Source organism: Staurois parvus, unplaced genomic scaffold (genome assembly GCF_062004578.1).
Source record: "Staurois parvus isolate SC_StPar_1 unplaced genomic scaffold, SC_StPar_1.0 ptg000332l, whole genome shotgun sequence".
Lineage (NCBI taxonomy): Eukaryota > Metazoa > Chordata > Amphibia > Anura > Ranidae > Staurois > Staurois parvus.
The window spans coordinates 73,426-93,878 of record NW_028318128.1 but is presented as its reverse complement, the minus strand read 5'-3'; the positions used below and the strand labels follow the sequence as shown (position 1 = coordinate 93,878).

The following is a 20,453-nucleotide window of genomic DNA, read 5'->3' as shown; positions in this document are numbered from 1 at the left end:
ACTACAGAGGTTGCACAGGCAATCCAACTCCTCCAGGGTGGAACATGAATGTGTGCCATTGCCAGAAGGTTTGCTGCGTCTCCCAGCACATTCTTAAGAGCATGGAGAAGATTCCAGGAGACAGGCAGTTACTCTAGGAGAGCTGGACAGGGCCGTAGAAGGTCCTTAACCCATCAGCAAGACCGGTATCTGCTCCTTTGTGCAAGGAGGAACAGGATGAGCACTGCCAGAGCCCTACAAAATGACCTCCAGCAGGCCATTGGTGGGAATGTCTCTGATCAAACAATCAGAAACAGACTTCACGAGGGTGGTCTGAGGGCCCAATGTCCTCTAGTGCGCCCTGTGCTCACTGTCCGGCACCATAGAACTCCATTGGCATTTGCCATTAAACACCAGAATTGGCAGCTCCGCCACTGGCGCCCTGTGCTTTTCACAGATGAGAGTAGGTTCACCCTGAGCACATGTGACAGACATGAAAGGGTCTGGAGAAGCTGTGGAGAACGTTATGCTACCTGTAACATCATTCAGCATGACCGTTTTGGTGGTGGGTCAGTGATGGTCTGGGGAGGCATATCCATGGAGGGACGCACAACCACTACAGGTTAGACAATGGCACCCTGACTGCCATTAGGTATTGGAATGAAATCCTTAGACTGATTGTTAGACCCTATGCTGGTGCAGTGGGTCCTGGTTTCCTCCTGGTGCACGCAATGCCTGGCCTCATGTGGTGCGCGTATGCAGGCAGTTCCTGGAGGATAAATAAATTGATACCACTGAATGGCCCCCACACTCGCCTGAACTAAATCTAATAGAACACCTCTGGAATATCATGTTTTGGTCCTTCGACGCCGCCAGGTTGCACCTCAGACTGTCTAGGAGCTCAGTGATGCCCTGGTCCAGATCTGGGAGGAAATACCCCAGGACACCATCTGTTGGGTCATTAAGAGCATGCCCTGATGTTGTCAGGCCTGCATTCGGAGGGTAGGCGGATTAGGTAGTGTGGGCACAGCATGGGAAAAAAAAAAGTTTGCCCATAGTTCTTTAAAGTTTTCTATTCTGCTCTTTCAAATTTTCCTTTCACTGTGGTCAAACACGAATGTCGATCTGATCCCACTAACAATTAGATATTCAAATGAACGTTTTTAAAACAAAAATTTTAAACAAAAAATTTGTTTGTGTATGGCATAAGTGACAGCAGGTGCAAGCAGCTTGTATCCAGTTACCTGTCTATGACAAGGGAGTATTATAGTACAATCCTGTCTAAAAATCTGAAAAACAGTGTTTAAGGTCATTTTGAAAAAAAAAATATTTTTTAACAGCTTCCCACCTGGCCACTGCACTTAAACGGCCAGGTGGGAGCTTTGCTGTTCTGAGTGGACGTTCCCGTACGTCCCTCAGAATGTGGTAGCATGCGTGGCCGCATAGCTGCGCGCTCTCGGTGTGCCTGTGTCCCTGGGACACAGCACAACACCACTTGGCAGAAGGGCTCTGTGATTGGCCCTTCTGATCATGATGGCTGTGTCCAATCACAGCCATCATGTAATGAAAACATGGCCACCAGTCAGCTGATCAGCTCTGCTTCTCCTCACAAAGAGCCCGCCAGCGGGGAGATGCAGAGCACACACACTGATCACCCAGATTGTGTCCCCCACACGTCAGAGTGATCATCTACATCTGTCAGTATACCAATGCCATCTGGCATTTTTTGCTGGCTGATCTCTAAAAAGAGTGGGAAATTTTAGTGGAGAGTGATAAAGTTTTACTTTTGATTAATGGTGCTTGTAGTTTTATTTTCTTCTTTGGGTCTTAGAAAAAGTAATTTAAAAAAGTAAAAGCTTTTAGCATCACTTTTTAAATAGCATTTTTTTTCTCTTCCTTTCCTTGACTTCCTTCAGTCTGATAATTAAGGGGAGGGGTTAATGGGTCAAAGGTGATACAGGTCCTATATACCTTGCTGTAGAGCTCACTCTGAGCTTGCCTGTATTTTGCTTGCCGGACCTTTGACCAAGTGGACATTTGAAAAGTGGAATTAAAAAACCGGAGTGGAAAACAAGAGATTATAACAGGAGTCTACTAATCTTTAAGTGACAACTGATATTTCCTATTAATATGGTAACTGGGATAATGTGTGCTAGCAGTGTGGAAGGTTTTGTGCAGTGCACAGTGTGCCGCATGTATGCAGCAATGGAGCAACAGCTCCAGGATGGAAACCGCTGCGACAGATGTAAGCGGGTTGCCCTTCTGGAAACTCACGTTACAGATCTGGAGGAGTAAGTTGCAACACTGGTCATAATCGACAACCTTAAAAGGGGTCTTCTACTTCTTGAGCAGGTAGCTAATGGGATTGATGTAGAGGGCAGAGGGACTAATCAGGATTATCAGGCAGGAAGATGGGTTACTGTATCGAAAGGGAGTGGTAGGGGCTCACAGAAATTTTTTTTACACCTAATACAGGACAATTTTATGGTACAGTTCATAGAGGCCCCAACTAGGAATGATGCTCTGCTGGACCTGGTTATCTCAAACCATGCAGAGCGTATTACGAATGTCCATATAAGAACATCTGGGTAGCCATGACCAGAACATGATTTCATTTATTGTTAGCTGTAAACAGCGAGCACATATGGGAAAAATAAAAATGCTCAATTTTAAAAGAGCTAATTTTCCAAGGCTGAGAGATGCTCTCCAAGATTTAGATTGGGAGGGAATATTGGCATCAATTAACACAACACAGAAATGGGAATTCTTCAAAAAGACTGCATGTGAACACACTGCAAAATATATTCCCATGGGCAACAAGTTTAAAAGGCTAAAAATCAAACCTATGTGGTTTACGGCCAAATTTAAAAAAGCTATAGATAATAAAGAGCTTTTATTAAATATAAAAAATGAAGGAATGCTATCATTGTTTAAACATTACAAAGAATATAACAGAATATACAAAAAGGAAATAAAGGCCGCAAAAATTGAAAACGATTGCAAAAGATAGGAGGACCAACCCCTAAAAATTCTTCAAATATATTAATAGTAAAAAGGTCCAGTCCGAGCATGTAGGCCCTTTACAAAATAATCTAGAGTGGGTGACTGGGGACAAAAAGAAGGCAAATTTGTGAAATACCTTCTTCAGCTCTGTGTATACAAAGGGGCATGGGGGAGCTCTTGTCCATAATAGGCATGGTATTGGCACAGCTCCAAATGATACACACTGGCTCACAATTGATATGATCCAAAAATATTTAGAGTAAATAAAAGGTGAATAAAGCACCTGCACCAGATGGCATACACCAGGGGTGGGCAACTGTGGCCCTCCAGCTGTTGGTGAACTACAAGACCCATCATACCTCTGCCTTTGGGAGTCATGCTTGTAACTGTCAGTTTTGCAATGCCTCATGGGACTTGTAGTTCTACAACAGCTGGAGGGCCACAGTTGCCCACCCCTGGCATACATCAACGGGTCCTTAAAGAATTGAGCTCTGTCATTTCAAAGCCATTGTTTCTAATGTTTAAGGGACTCTTTAATGACTGGCATAGTACCACTGGATTGGCGTAAGGCCAATGTGGTGCCAATATTTAAAAAGGTAAAAACCTTTACCAAGTAATTATAGTCCTGTTAGTTTAACTTCTATAATTGGGAAGATACTGGAGAGTTTAATAAAAGACCACATGGATGAGTTCTTGCTGGAAAAAAAATATTTTAAGCAACAGACAGCATGGATTCATGAGAGATAGAAGTTGTCAAACAAATCTGATTTCTTTTTATGAGGTGAGCAAAACCTTGGACAGAGGGGTGGCGGTGGACGTGGTATACTTGGATTTTGCAAAAGCGTTTGACACAGTTCCCCACACACGGCTAATGTGTAACGTAAAGTCTATAGGCTTGGAAAAATCCGTATGTAAATGGATAGAAAACTGGCTAAGAGATCGTATTCAGAGTAGTGGTTAATGATTCATACTCTGAATGGTCTAGGGTTGTCAGTGGTGTACCCCAAGTTGTTTGGACCCTTACTCTTTAATATATTTATAAACGATATAGGGTCTGGGATTAAAAATACTGTTTCAGTCTTTGCAGATGACACCAAGCTGTGCAGTGGAATAACGTCCTTACAGGATGTCTTCAACTTACAAGCCGACCTTAATGCACTGTTTAACTGGGCAACTATGTGGCAAATGAAGTTTAATGTTGATAAATGTAAGGTTATGCACTTGGGGACTAAGAATATGCATGCATCATACATACTAGGGGGGTACAACTGGGGGAATCAATGGTGGAGAAGGATCTGGGGGTTCGGGTAGATCACAATCTTAATAATGGTATGCAATGCCAAGCTGCAGTTTATAAAGCAAGCAAAATTTTCTCTTGTATTAAGAGGTATAGACTCCCGAGAAAGAGAGATCATTTCACCCTTGTACAAATCATTAGTAAGACCTCATCTGGAATATGCAGTTCAGTTTTGGGCTCCAATTCACAAAATGAACATTGGGGAACTGGAGAAAGTACAGAGAAGGGCAACCAAACTGATAAGAGGCATGGAGGAGCTCAGCTATGAGAAAAGATTAGAGGAACTGAATTTATTCTCTCTTGAGAAGATGAGATTAAGGGGGGATATGATCAACATGTATAAATACATCAGTGGTTCATATAGTGAACTCGGTGTAGAGTTATTCACCCTGAGGTCATCACAGAGGACAAGGCGGCACTCTTTACGTCTGGAGGAAAAGAAATGTAATCTCCAAACACGGAAAGGTTTCTTTTTCAAAATTTATGAAGAAAAAAACTTATTTGCAAAATTTTATAAAACCATGAAAATGCGTTTTTTCCCCAAATTTTTAAGAACGCAAAAAAATGAAAAACCCAGTGCTAATTAAATACCACTAAAAGAAAGATCTATTTGTGTGAAAAAAGGGAAAAAGTTTCATTTGGGTACAGTGTTGCATGACTAAATAGCATTCAAAGCGTGAAAGCACTGAAAGCTGAAATCTGGTCTGGGGAGGAAGGGGGTGAAAGTGCCCTGTACTGAGGTGGTTACATACAAACTTTGATCTCTGAGTATGAGGATATGTGCCACATTCAACCTCTAATAGTATATACAGTATATCTCTTCTGTCTGTAAATCTCAGAGTAGATTAGATATTTTGTTACCCAACTACATAGGAGGTTATTTATAGTTACCACTGCATATAGATATTCAAGAATACATTACTTTACATGCTGTATTAACTATACACCAAACTTTTGACGTTTTTATTGGATTAATTGAAACAAATGGGCCAACTAGTCAATTTTGAAAATAATCGTTAGTTGCAGCCCTAAATAGACTCCAATGAAAATTATAAATGACATGATTACATGCAGCACATGGCTAAAATGTTTGTTAGAAAAATTACAACTTAAGACAACTGGTAAAGGAGCTTAGTATAATTTAGTTCTGTGCAATTAGCCATGCTGGTTATGTAACCTTTTGGCTGTAGTAGCTTTTACAGAAAACCTACAAAAAACAAAATTATATATAAAAACATATTTACTACATTTTCTGGACTACAGCAGTCATTGAACCACACACATGTACTGTTAAAGCCTGAGGGTCTGTTTACACCATCATGTTTCAGCAACATGCAGCAATGCATGCTAAGGCATCAAACATAGCACAATGACTTGCAGCACCATTTGTTTTTTCTGGCATTCCAAAGTAACTATGAAAAAAATATGTGGTGAACAAATTTAGCACATGATTATTGTGGCCTACCTGAAATCAAGTGCATTGGCGTGTGTGCTACACCACAACCAAGTGTTAACAGGCCAGGCCCTGAAGGTAAACCTGTCACAAACCTGGGCAATCCATGCTAAATTTATAGGAAATCCACCATTGCTGACCACTCCAGAAAAGTGCTAATTGCATGGATTATTTGCCAATTCAATAACTTTAATACTTTTTGAGCTCTGTTTTTTTTTTAAAAAACATCAAGATTGGGAGTTCTGATGTCACCTACTGCATTGTTTGTTGACCAAAAGTATTAAAGACAGAGACTTCCAGGTATCTACTATTAGAAAGAGATGGAGTGGTAGTGTAGATGTTTCTCCACATACTGATGTACTTTACACAGGTGAAATCTGTTCATACATTTTCATCATATATTTACTTTGAAATGTCCACGTTTGACAGCTTAATTTTAATAGCAGTGCTACAGAACCATTTATAGTTAAAGGGCAAGGACATCACCACAAATGCAAATTACATTTATGTTATTTACTTTTACAAATAGTGAGAACCACCTATCTTGCTAGTCTGATCAGTTCAGTCTGTTCACCACATGGAAGTGTAATTGTTTGTTATATGTGCGCCTAAATAGGAAGCAAATGCCCCCCCCTTGTGCCTCCTATGTCCATTACTTCTTCCCATTTTAGTTTTATAAAGCCTATATGCATTTTTTCATTTCCAGGCATCCGTTTACAATTGTACAAATATGACAAATCTTTCCTACTTTCTTTCATGCAAAATAGACATTTTGCAATGCATATACACAATTGATTCCTGACGCACAACATAAGCAGTCAGACACTTTCCGTATGGTATTTTTTTGTCAAGAAAGATCAAGTGGAATGAAGTTGAATGGTAGCAAAGTGAGCACCATGAAGTTCATCAGTGTATGAAATATAAAAATGTATGTCCAGCTAAAACCCCTGTCAGCTTTTTACTATCAGGGACACAATTAGACCGATATACCTCACTTATTTCCCTACTGATGGTGTTTTACCAGACAGGAAGTGAGGGGGAACCTTTTCTGTATCCCTGCTGAAGATTTTCCCTCACTTCCTGTTGAATCCGCTGTCAGCAAGACATGACGTTAGGACAGTGAAAAATATTCTTGGCAGAAATATTAATCCTTCCCCACCCTAACCAAAACAAAAAAAAAAAAAAAAAAAAAGTGGCTTGACCTACACTTTACACAAAACACAGTTATAGTGGTTCTAAAGGCTCAAGGTTTTTTTACCTTCATGTATTCTATGCATGAAAGTGAAAACCCTTTTGTGTCCATCACCCCCCCCCCCAAGCCTAACCTGAGCCCCCTCCAATCCAGCAATGGTCACAATAGCCTCAGCTGTATGGGGACTCTACCGCTTCATTGACTGAGGAGACAGCAGCAGCAGCCCATTAGCTCCTGCTGCTGTCAATTACAGCCAGTGAGCCAATGAGGAGAAAGAGGGGGGAGGGGCTGAGCCATGGCTCTGTGTGTCTTATGGATGCATAGAGCATTGGCTCGGGAGCAAGCATTTAGTAGTGCCCCCAGGGCAAGCAGCTTTTTTGGGGGGGCACTGCTTGAGCCAGAGTACCAGCGGGAGGACCCAAAAATAAGAGGATCGAGGCAGCTGTGTGCAAAATTGCTGCACAAAGTAGGTAAGTATAAATGAAGCTTAAGTATCACTTTAAGCATACATATGAAAGTCTGAATTACTGTGGAAGTGAGATTAGTCCTTCGCTAAATTCAGTTAAAAAGCAAATTGATTTCTACAGAACATGCTTTATCCATAGCACCCAACGTTTTGAAATGATAAAGAGGGACACCTTTTAGCAAACAGAATGTAGGCAAAGGGCATGTCCCTGCCATGGCCCCAGTTGTACAGACCACAAAGGTCTATTATGCACAAAATGATTGGCTAAACCCATGCAAATGTTTTTTGGATTACTATTTTTCCGTTATATGAGCCTTTCAAAATAACACATGTAATATAGAAGATAAAAACATTAGTAAAGCATAACACTTTTGGTAGTAAAATAGTACATTTTGTATGGAAATGTACCCATCAGAACAAAAAAGGACAACTGAGGCTACACAAGGGACAGTCCCTCCAAATGAGGACAGTTGGGTGCTATGCATTACCTACAATAACCATTATTGTCTTTAGCGATGAGGTCTTTTCTCAGCTCTCATTTTTAAGCATAATAAATCGTTCAAAAAATGGAATCTCCCATGCTACCACAGAAAATGTAAAATAATGTAAATATAGAAACATACAGAATTTTTTTTATAAATATATATATATATATATATATACACACACACACACAAAAGCAACACTTTTTAATCAGAGTATAGCATGAGCATTTTTTGGCTGGAAAAACCCCCCAGAAATAGTGGGTTTGTAAAAGTGTTTTTTTAGCAGTAAAAAAGCTCTAACACTGAAAAGCGCCAGAAAATGCAGCAAAATGGCGTTAGGGGCTTTTGTTGAGCAAAAATATTTTTTTTCTGTGTAAAAAAAAAAAAAAAAAAACACTAAATAAATGCTAAAAACTGCAAACATGGAAAAACGCGGCTAAACGCTAATGCAAAAACGCTGAAAAACTCACGTTTGTAACAAGACTTTACACAGCTAACCCTACCAGTGTTATTAGAAACGCTCCGTGTGCATGGAGCCTAAAATGCAAGGACAGTACAGATATCCCCCAAATTACCCCTTTTTGGAAAGTAGAAAGTCTGAGGTATTCAGTAAGAGGCATGGTGAGTTTTTTGACGTTATAATTTGTCATAATTTTTTGGAAAATGAAGAAATTTAAAGGGTTTTTTTTTTCCCCTCACAATTTTTTTTCCCCACATACTGACAACAGTGCAGTACAGCGTCATCATATAACTGGTGTGGGGGTGATCAGGGAAACTGATTGGTGACAGTACAAAAAATAAGATTTGTTTACGATTTTTTTTATAACACACTGTGGCCAGAGTACTATAATGTTACCACAGTAACATTGTGCTACTCTGGGGAAGTGATCAGTATTTTTTTTTTTACGGATTATGATTGCTTATAGCACTGATTTAATTGCTATAAGCAAGCATTTCACTAAATGACATTGATTCAGTTTGTTTTGTGGTGACCACAGCTAAACACATGACACAGATGGGCTGTGATTGGCCCAGTTTGTACCATGTGATCACTGTGACCAATCAAAGCTAGCAACACAATTGTATACAATAAGTGGCATGAGACAAAGCCATCCACTGTTTACAATTGTCATGTGACCTGCTGTGATTGGTCACAGACTTCACATGGTATCGGCAACGGGCCGTTACACAGATCAGTCATCGGCTATGTCAAATGGACACAGCGTGGGCTCTGCACAAGGTGGCGATCCGCGAGGAAGTCATATGATGTCAACCCGGAACAACAAAAGTCCTGCTCACCCATCATTTTACTATAGGCTGGGCAGGAACTGGTTAAACAAGCATTTCCCCCTTAAGGTAAAACTTTGGCTTCCGATTCCTATCCAAGATGGCTGAATTCCGGTTCCACTTAGCGTAATGACGTCGTCCAGCCACACCCTTGATGCATTTCATCATCCAATCATGACTGCTTCAGAAGGCGATGGCCAGGAATGTCCAATTTGGATGATATATATTGATATTTTGTTTGATTGTGCTAAGTTTTATTTTCATTCTCATAATAATAATAATCACTATGTCAAATAAGGAGGGTTATAGTATCAAGATCTTTTACATTATCAGAAACTTCTACAAATGGTTCCTGCCTTAAGCAGAAGCATCCCTCTATACTGAAAAGATGTTCATCAATAGTAGACTTAAAGCTTCCCAGCACTATATTGGTCAACACAGCACAGTGAGGCAGTGGAAGGAGCAAGAAATGTTAAAATAGTAAAAACCCCTTAAACATTGCACTGCACTCTAAAATAAGAACAAACCTCATCAGCCAGAACACATTAAAGCAGAAATAAACCCTCTTATCCTTACAGCCAATGAACCTGCCATCCTAACCTCTGTTTGATCTGCAGTAGCCACGGTGCTATACATGTGATCAGTTTTGATGGCTTGACTGTTTGACAGCAGAAGCAAATGTGACAGTTCTTTACAGTATGCCTTGAATGCAACTGTTTTTGTAATCCGTTTAATCAATGGATTTAGTTCCACTTTTATTTCCTTAAGCACAACACTGTTCACCTTGTTTCTACTTCTTGTTGGAACTTCTGTGTATAAAACACTTCAACATTGCATTATTTGTAACATACCCAAACCTTGCCTGTTCCATGCAAAATACAGTTAAGATGCACCATGTTTACTGTTTAACCCTTTTGTCGCCAGGTCCAAATTTTGTACGGACCTGACAGCAAAGGGTTTTATACAAAATCTGGTGGCTGCAGCCACTGGGATTGTGTATAAAACTGACAGGCAGATTCCTGCCTGTCAAGTGGAAGCAGTAAGGCGGTGCAGCTGCCCGATCACTTCCACAGCCTTTGGTACCAGTGCCCCAAACACCAAACCCCCCCACTTGTGCACTAGTCCGCTCTACTCTCCTTCTGTCTGTGACTCGGAAGGTAACGTGTATGACATCATTTCTGGGTCATGACTGTCACTTTTCCCAGCTAGAATAGCCAGGGATACATGTACTGCAATGCGAAGCTAAGCAGGGTCAGGCCTAGTTAGTACTTGGATAGGAAAATATCATACATTCCATTTTACATCCAAAGTCAGAGGCATCATGGCTTGTGAAAAAAAGAAAAAGGGTATGATGAAAAGACAGATGGCAAATGAAAAGAACCTTACAGTGAAAGCGTAGGTGGGGGAATTATGGTAAACAGGATTAAAAGTATTATTTCATTTATAGAGGCATACTATTCATATTACAATTCCTACACTTCTGTTTTGTCTATGCCCTAGTTTAAATAAATCTGGAAAGAATAAAGAATGAAATATTTGTCAAAGTTAGCATAGAAAATAGCTACAATGAAAAGCACCACATTTTCAGTGGTGCCTGGAGTTCTCTTTTAGGTACATATTGAAGAACAAGTACTACAAAATGTTTCTACTGGCCCATGTGGACCTCTGTCATCCATACTAAGTCTCCAGCAGATTTCAAACATCTATTTGTGGCTTGTGTTAAGAAGGTTCAACAGTTATAATTGCTCATGTCTGTTCAACTATGTCTATTAAAATCTGATGAAACATGATGCATGCAAAACAAAGTATGCTATTCATTAATTAAACCCAATTCTGACTTTGATCAAATCGATCCCATGGGGGATTCTAATTTTCATCTGAAGCTATTACCTCTAAGTCTAATTAGCATAACCAAAAAGTTAGCCATAATATACTTTAAAACCGAGTGAACACAATGATGTATATCAGCCTGTCTTGAAGCAGACGGAATGTCTGTATTTAACTGCAGAAAAAATTATTGAAACAAAGCTTGAAAGTGACGTCATTTTGACTGCAATGTACAACTGCCAAGAAACCAAAGCAGAAATCGAGTGAATTCATACATCATGACAACATTCTTCAGTCTGCTCAAATGAATCATTATTAATGACTGAACATGAATTCCAAAAAACAGACATGAAAACTACTGCAAGTCTACGAAAGGAAAACATTTGCTAGGAAAAAAAGGAAACGGCCAAAAAGATACATCCATAGGCCATTCTAGTCAGGTTGGGCTGTTTTCCATTTAATTTGCATATACTTTAATTTATGCAGATATAAGGTCAAGCAGCTCGTACCTAGACCTTGGATGTCCAACTGGATATGGTGAAAAACATTTGTATGAGAACCACGTCTACGCCAAAAAGCGGTCAAGCAACCAAATTTTATGAATTCTGAATATGAATTGGTCACAAAGACCAAAAGTGCAAAAAATCACCTTCACTGCGTTGGTATAGCATGCTACCAGAAAAACCAACTGAACTACTAATGCTAGTCAGGTAACACTGCACCTGATGTAAAACAAACCATAACTGCTATCCCCATTCTTGAGTAGTGGGTTACACTTACTAATGTGTTACACCAGCAACCCAGTACTAGGAGAGAATCTGGAAAATGATAGAAAATGGCAATTCAGAAAATAAATGGAAATGAGGTTTCCAGTAGTTATTTAAAAACATCTGAAACTGTAAACTTACTTATAATTATCATCCTCCACAAATTTTTGAAGCTCCTCAATGTATCGCACAGAGTTCAGGTATTTCTGTACATGAGGCAATATGGGAATATCTGTGAAAAACAAAAAGGAAAAATCTAAAGTACAACTGCAATGCTTCCAATGTCTACCTAAGTAAACCTGTGCTGGGAGAAGTATGAAGGCTGACACTGCTCACATTTCCTTCTCAAAATGCCTCCTTCCCATCATGTGGCTTCTGTGGCTTGATAGCTTTCTGAATCACTGACCCAAAACAAGTATGCAGATCAGGTGTGTTGACTCTAAGCGGACTTCACTTTCTGCATATTTTTATCTGGGTCGGTGATGCAGCATATTGCAGCCAGGGACAGCTAGACAACATGTATTTTTGTAAGCTGGTCAGCAATGGCTGCCCCCATATTTCTCTTGGCAATTTTTTTCAATTCCTCATTTAAAATGAATTTGACAGCTGTATTATGGATGAGGCGAAGACATTAAATCTTGTAGACCAGGGGTCTCCAAATTATGGCCCTCCAGCTGTTGAAGTACTACAAGTCCCATCCTGCCTCTGCGAGTCTTGCCTGTGGCTGTCAGAGTATTGCATGGCCTTGTGGGACTTGCAGTTCCTCAACACATGGAGGGCCATAGTTTGGAGACCTCTGTTGTAGACCTTCTAAATAGCGGTGGCACACTCAAGTAGGCCATAAACTATTGCACTCCACCGATGCAGTGTTTTTTTTTTTCAATATGCTAAAGCTGGCTATACACATACTGAAATAAATTTCAGTATGTGCATACCACTGTCTGTTCAACAGAAGCCAATCTAATGACCAGCTTCTGTCGAGGGGTCCTGCTGGAAAACCAGCAGTCAATGGCTGCTGACGGTGGATGAGAGGGAAGCCCCGGCTGTCCACTTGTGTGGAAGCAGGGATCTGTCCTATTTTTTTTTTTTCCATTCAACCCTCTAGTGCAGTGGTCGGCAAGCCGCGGCTCTTTACACGCTTTAATGCGGCTCTTGTGTGCCGGGCGCCCGCTCCCCTCCCTCCTCTCGAGCGGCAGGGACTCTGCAGCGTGATCCAAAAAAAAACAGCCAGGGCAGCGCGCTCAAATGCAATGATTGGCCAGTCTCGCTGCCACTCACATCCTGATAGCCAGTGATTGGCTGTCAGGATGTGTGTAGGCGGGGCAGCGTGACGAACGTGAGAGGAGCTAGGCTCCTCTCACAGTCCGCCCTGAAGTCCGGAACGGCGCGGGAACACAGCGAGAGGAACGCGCGGAGCAAAGGTAAGTGAATTGACACAGGGGGGACTTGGCTTACTACTTGCTACTTACTTACTACTACTATATGAGGGATGAATTAATATGGGGGATAAATTACTATAGGGGGGATGCATTACTATAGGGGGGATGAATTACTATAGGGGGGATGAATTACTATAGGGGGGATGAATTACTATAGGGGGGATGAATTACTATAGGGGGGATGAATTACTATATGGGGGATGAATTACTATATGGGGGATGAATTACTATATGGGGGATGAATTACACTATGGGGGATGAATTACTATATGGGGGATGAATTACTATATGGGGGATGAATTACTATATGGGGGATGAATTACTATATGGGGGATTAATTACTATATGGGGGATGAATTACTATGGGGGATGAATTACTATATGGGGGATGAATTACTATAAAAACTTATTGAAACTAAAAACAGTGTACCATCCTATGTATTTTCAGTTTTAAAAATGTGGCTCTCAAAATAAATTTCAATCGTGGTTTTGGCGAGATTTGGCTCAGTTGAAAAAAAAGGTTGCCCACCACTGCTCTAGTGTATACCCTGATTAAGGCTCCACCCAAAAGGGGAAGTTCTGCTTTAAAGTGGAACTGCACTGCATCTGAATACCGCAAACCAAAAATGCTATTTAATTCTTTATTATTGAAAGCAAGCTCACCCATCCATCCATGTCTTTATGCTTTATATTGCTGAAAATTAATTTTGAAAAACTCCCCCTGGTATTTCTGGCAGTGATCATCTTGAGTAAGGGCAGATGATTCATGTAGCATTTACTGTACTTCCTGAAATCCATCTGTCCTTAGCTCAGGCATTGGCTGAGCTGGGAAACCTCCCTCACCTCCTGAAGGCTCCTGGTATGTGTGACATCATTTGACTAGGCACAAAAACCAGGAACTAAAGAAATGTTAAAAAAAATAAATAAAAAAAGCTTATAATAAGTAAATATGATATACTTTCCTGTTTACTAATGCTAGCAGCATTTTTAAGGATTAAAAATAGTCAATGTTTATTGAGAGAGTGAAGTTCCACTAGAAGGCCTCGTCCTCTGCTCCTCGTGAGGAATTGGCACCTTTGGGGGGGGGGGGGTAGTACCTGGCTATGAAGCCTCAAGCTGTCACAGCTGGGTGCCCACACTTAGGATGCCAGGGCGGTGGAGTGAGGACGGCCGGTGACAGGGACTGCAGTGAGTATACAGCTGGTTCATGGGACAGATGAGTGGCTTTTTTTTTTTTTTTTTTTTTTTTTTTTAAGTCAGCAACCAGTTTTTGTAGCTGCTGACTTATTTTTTGTAGGTTTGACTGGAGCTCCACTTTAAGTCCCTTCTCCCTGCCATTAAAAAAAAAAAAAAAATCAGAGTGTCACCAAACAACAAAAGTTTAATGTGACAGACTCCTTGACCTCCCGACTGCGTATCTCTGCTAAACTACAGCTTCCTCCACTCTGGAACCTGAATATAGTGAATTTACCCCAAGCATCAGACAGAACCAATGTTGAAGCCAAACAAAGACTGTTTTTTTATTAACAAACAGCACAGCATTTATACACAAAAACCTTCCCCCTAGATTGGTATGGCCCACATTACAAGTCCCAGGAGAAAATTACATAAACAAATAAACAATCAAACAAACACAAGAAACCAAATGTTCCTACTGAACCAGCCAACATCCGGTGCGTGTTTACCGAGATTAATAGCTGATCTATCCCCATTTTTTTTAACAAAAAAAAAAAGTACACAGTAATCAATTGTGCTATATTACTTAATTTAAAGATGTCTGGAATAACAAACAACTAGTATATAAAGTATATACTTAGAAAGAAACAGATATATTGCATAAATCTTAAAAAGGGATGACAAAAGATATGAGGGCAAAATATGAAAGAAAATTATAAGATCTACACATTTCATAGAAAAGTGCATCTAATGTGTAAATGACATACATCAGACTCATACCATTGAGATCTGTTATCCAAGCAAAGGGGGCCATGCTAGATCTCCTTTCCTCTAGTAATGTGGCCAATCTTCAAGGTTGTGAGACAATAAAACCAACTGAATACACATCAAATGAGGCTACTGTGTGAATGTTCATGATCAGGTAAACCCTGGTGCTGCCAATGCAGTAATTTCCATTATCGCCTTAGACTGTGATGAGGACAGGTAACAGGTTCTTTCTAAATGATCAAGTTTGTCTATGACTAGCAATGCCCATACAAATCCACCAAAGAATCCTTTCAGGGGAAAATACTCACCATATTCACAGGACTGCTGCAAGTCAGAGATTATCCTCAGGATATTGTTCATTAGATTAGATCTCTGCTCATTTTCCAGGATGCTGCCAGTTGATGGATATGCAGAATCTATATAAGTGAGGTCAGAGAGGTAAATACCTGAAAGGAAACACAGGATATAAAAAAAACATTAAAAGACAGGCTCTCTTTGCAACATATGCAAGTCATACATTATTATTGCAACACAGTTTAATCCCATCCTATGGGGATTCATTTGAGCCTTTTGATGTGCGTAACTGTACTCTGCACTGGCTGGAAAGGCTTTCACACATGCGGATAAGTTTATACAAAAACGTCATTCAGATAATGAAAACAGAATTTTGAGTGTGATGCACGCCGCAAGAGCAGACGGGGGACAGAATATGCTCACGGGAGTAACTTGAGATAGGAACACAAGTCTTCATTCATGCATTAATATCTCTTGAACCAATTCTTAGTATTATACAGGGAGATATGTAATTATCTTGCAAATTAAGATTCTCCAAACAAGAGAGGCTCATTTATAAAGATGAGATGTGATTTCTATAGCAGTCAATGAAATAACATTTTTATATAAACATTAGTTAATATATAACTTTAGTTAGCCATCCTCTAAAGCAGTGGTTCTCAACCTTCCTAATGCTGTGACCCTTTCATACAGTTCCTCATGTTGTGGTGACCCCCAACCATAAAATTATTTACCCAGTAATTATAATTCATGAAGTGTCGTTTTACCTCCAATACTGCTGCTTTCAGCACAGTAGCCGCTTTCAGCACAGCAGCCGCTTTCAGCACAGCAGCCGCTTTCTACACAGTAGCTGCGCTTTACACATCAGAAATATGCGTTTTCCAATGGTCTTAGGCGACCCTGTGAAAGGGTCGTTCGACCCCCAAAGGGGTCGCGACCCACAGGTTGAGAACCACTGCTCTAAAGAATTATGTGAGGATCTGGTGCCCAACCTGCACCCTAGGGGCCACATGCAGAGCTGTGGCACTTGTGTGGCCCTTGAGACCCCTACAGACAGTAGTCTATGCTTTTTCTTACTTAGGTGCTTATTCATGCAAGTAAAGGAAAACACATTCTTTAGACAGGCTTCTAGTAGTTAAAATTGCTTGGTTTATTTATTTCACACTTTTTTCTTCGCTATCACTTTTTATGTATTTGTATCCTCTGGCCTTTTTAATATGAATCTTGAGAGAAATTTCAAATGTGGCATAATTCATTTTTAAGGGGCTTCTGTAGTGGGTACAAATGTGGTAGCATTTATTTTATAATGGAATTTATCTTTAACCGGTCCTAGTACAGGTCCTCCTTAGAATCCAGTCAACTGCTTTGTGGTTTGTTTTAGCACCTCAAGAAATGTGATAGGCAGTCAGAAAGTAAAATCTGTGTAAATTCCAATATATATACCATAGTTTGTAAATTCTATAACTTTCACACAAACCAATATAAAGACATGTAGTAGAATACATTTTGTCCCAAATTTATGACTGCGTTTATTGGATTTTTTTTATAACCAAAAGCGAAAAATTTCTTTCTTTTTTTTTTAAATGTTAAAGTGACCTCAGGTAAATTACTGACAGGTTTGGAGTACAAAAAGTAGTGCATAATTGTACCTGACTAAATTAGAATTACTGTACATCTTAGATTTGGGCCACATTTACACTCTGCTTTAGTTAGGGAAAAGGGAGAATCCAGCAGAAGGCTGTCAAATACCTCTCAGCTCAACTCTGAAAGAGATAATAATGGCAACATGAGGGGTTGTAGCTGGGGGACCTAGTTTGGTGGAGCTCCACCCAAAAAGGTGAAGTTTTGCTTTAAAAACTTTTCCCCCACTACTGTTTTCAAAATGGCACTTTTGCGGAAGGGGGGGGGAGGAGAACTCACCTGTCAAAATCAGGTACCCACTCCCTCGCCCCCCCTTCCACAAAAGTGCCATTTTGAAAACAGTAGTGGGGGAAAAGGTTTTAAAGCAAAACTTCCCCTTTTTGGTTGGAACACACAACAGGTCCCAGAAGACTGCAGGACCATTCATAATGAGCAATGTGGCTCGCACATGCACAGTGGGTACCGCAAGCTGTCACAGACAGTTACCCACAGTTAGATGCCAGCGCTGAGGACAGAAGACGGGAGGTAAAAACAGGTGAGTGGCTGTTTAATAAAAGTCAGCAGCTACAGTTTTTGTAGCTGCTGACTGTAATTTTTTTGATGTTTCACCTGTCCCCTGCCACCTCGAAGACCAAGAACTGAGTGATCAAAGGCAGCTAATCACTTGGTCCTTGGTCTTCATTGAGCAGAGAGTTGTGACTGTCAGTCTCTGGCTCTCTGCTATGCCCCTCCAGCACTCACTGGAATACTGGGCTGTGCAGTAGCTCACTGAGCCAGCTGCCAGTCAAGGCATCCGGGTGGATCCAAAATTTAAAGTTGGGATGTCTCCAGAATCTGGACCAACAGTGATGTCAGTTGACAGCGGACTTTAGTCCGCTGTTGTGTGAATACAGGTCAAAGAACTGCAGAACGAAGTTCACCCCTGTGATCCCCAAGAGATGTAGGGCCAAAAGAGCTTTGGCCCTACTTACCCTTTTGTTAATTAGAAAATCTAAGTTTACCTTTCTATTAGTTTTGCATCTATTTATGGAACATTAAAGGAGAAGTAGCCAGCGATTTGGGAGCCAACAAATACATTTGTAATATACATTTCTAACCAGTTACTAAAAATGTAATTTTCAGGGGTACTACACTACAATCCAGATGTCAACTCACAGTTATGGCAAATGCCAGTACTGTATGGCTTATATTTAATGGTCTTGATATAACTGTTAAACATGCTTGTGGTTTCTTTTTAACAGGCCCTCTGCTTGTATAAACCCTTGGCTGCATTTTAGTATTCAGCTGCATAAATATTTGGGTAAAGACCTTAGTATAATGAAAAAAGTATAAAAGAGCTACAGTAACTAAAAAAGGTAAGATTATTTTGCAGTTAAAGGTGTCAAAACTATAAACTGCAGCTAGTACAGGTCAGGTCATTTATGAGTAACTCGTCTCAACTCAAGTACATGTTCTATTGATGGTAGCATACGCCACAAGATGAACAAGTAGCTATAACTACTCTAACACTAATCCTTTAAGCAAAGGCAGCTTCACCATGTTGTAATGACAACCAACCAGTGTATAAAGCTGGCAATAGACACTAGGGGACAATTCGATATCGGAGCATGATGCATCTGTCCTCATGAATCTGTGCATCAACCCTATCATGCAACTGTTAATGTTTAGGTAGAACCAGGCAGTGAAAAAGGTATGGTGTAGGCAGGGAAAGAGGTATGGTGCAAACATCTCCAGTGTCCACTTACCTAGGAGAAAATGATCAGTGTTTTCGAACCTATCCAACAGATGAGCCTTGGACACATTGTTAGCAGCTAGGTTAAAGGCACTGCATCACTGCCTGATCTTGAAAATGATTATCAGTATCAGATACCAAAATCCAATATGGACAACAGTCAAAATAGGTCACAATATGGCTGTGTTGGGAGCAAACATGTATTTGATGGGATTTCAGGGGGTGGGGGTGTTGCTACCATTAACAAACAGAAAACTAGGTACTGTGTCCAGCAACCGTTGATCATGAAGTTGAAACTACAAGATCCTTCATTGTTATAAGCTTCAATTGCACAGATCCTTGGTGCAAATACAGCCCATCAAGGCAGTAACTAGCTTAGGAAAAATTCTAGATCAGAAAAATATATGATTATTATTTTAACACTGTCACTCAAAATTCTTTTTATCCACGAATACTCCAAACTTTTCTATGTGAGTTTTCAGAAGCATGCCGGTTACGACCACGTAAAAAGCTACAATTCTTACCATTAAGGTCAGAAAGAACACTTTGGAATTAAAAAGGTATGAAGAACAAAGCGTTAAGTTTCTCTATATTTTCACAGTAAACTCAGGAGCCACAAGATGTCATGTTTTCATGGCAGGGGCCCAGCAAAAGCTGACCACAAGTCACACTGTCCATTAAAATGTGGTTAATCAACAGCGGAAATATACGCAGAGCCCTGTTTCCTCCGAGCAATTTTCTGGCTAGCTTCTCAATCAATACATCCTTTTCTGTAGATATAAGATGAATTAAACAGATGACAAGAGACCCCAAATCACATCAGAATTGCAGGGGAATATATATATCTACACTGTGGAAATTTACAATGAAATGTATAGAAAATGTAATGTAATTTCTACTTCAATTAACATGTACCATATTTCACGGCGTATAAGGTGACTGGGTATATAAGACGACCCCCTAATTTTCCAGTTAAAACAAAGGTTTTGGGCTATACTCGCCGTATAAGACTACCCCCTTTCTGAGGCAACACCATTTAAAAACATCAGATTTGATTTAAATAATGTTAATTAAAATGGTTATGACTTATCGGTACTTAAAATCCTTCACAATCCTCATCATGTTCATCCTCTGACATCAGTGGCACAGTTATTATGTTTCTTGGCAAAGTTTACAACTTTCAGTTTGAAACTGGCTTCATATTTCCTTCTTGCTGGAGCCATGATGGGGTCTTGTCTACCAGCCATTTCGTTTGAGTACACCCACTAATCTGTCAACCCGCTGGATGTGCGGTAATACTGTATGTACGGTAGCTTCAGCTACATACAGTATAACGCACTGAGCCAATCACGGCGAGCAATGTATTCTATTAATGAATACAAAGCTTGCTCGGATTGGCTAAGTCAGAGAGGCGGGCTGGTGTCACAACCTTTGCCAATCTGTACTAATGGCACTGGATAGGAAGGGGTTAACTTGAGGGGCGATCAATAGGTTGAGCGTGTGCTAGGTGTGTTTTACTATGGGGCTGTGTGTTTGTGCTTCACTGTAATCACACTGCTTTGTATGGGTGTGCTGTGCACAGCCATCCAAAGCAGTGTGCATGAGCTGACGGAGGAGAACTGTGTTGTTTACAAACAGTTCTCCTCC

General features: G+C 40.3%; 1 protein-coding gene across 1 annotated transcript in view; it reads right to left on the bottom strand.

The window, feature by feature from the left end:
- RALGPS2 (Ral GEF with PH domain and SH3 binding motif 2) overlaps positions 1–20,053 on the bottom strand; it is a 77,850-nt gene extending 57,797 nt beyond the window's left edge. Inside the window, exons 1-3 of the mRNA XM_089683962.1 lie at positions 19,954–20,053; positions 15,448–15,585; positions 11,898–11,988 (exon numbers count right to left, since the gene is read on the bottom strand). Coding sequence (XP_089540088.1) covers positions 11,898–11,988; positions 15,448–15,585; positions 19,954–20,053 — 329 coding nt within the window. The remainder of the gene's footprint in view (positions 1–11,897; positions 11,989–15,447; positions 15,586–19,953) is intronic.
- Positions 20,054–20,453: the final 400 nt, after the last annotated feature.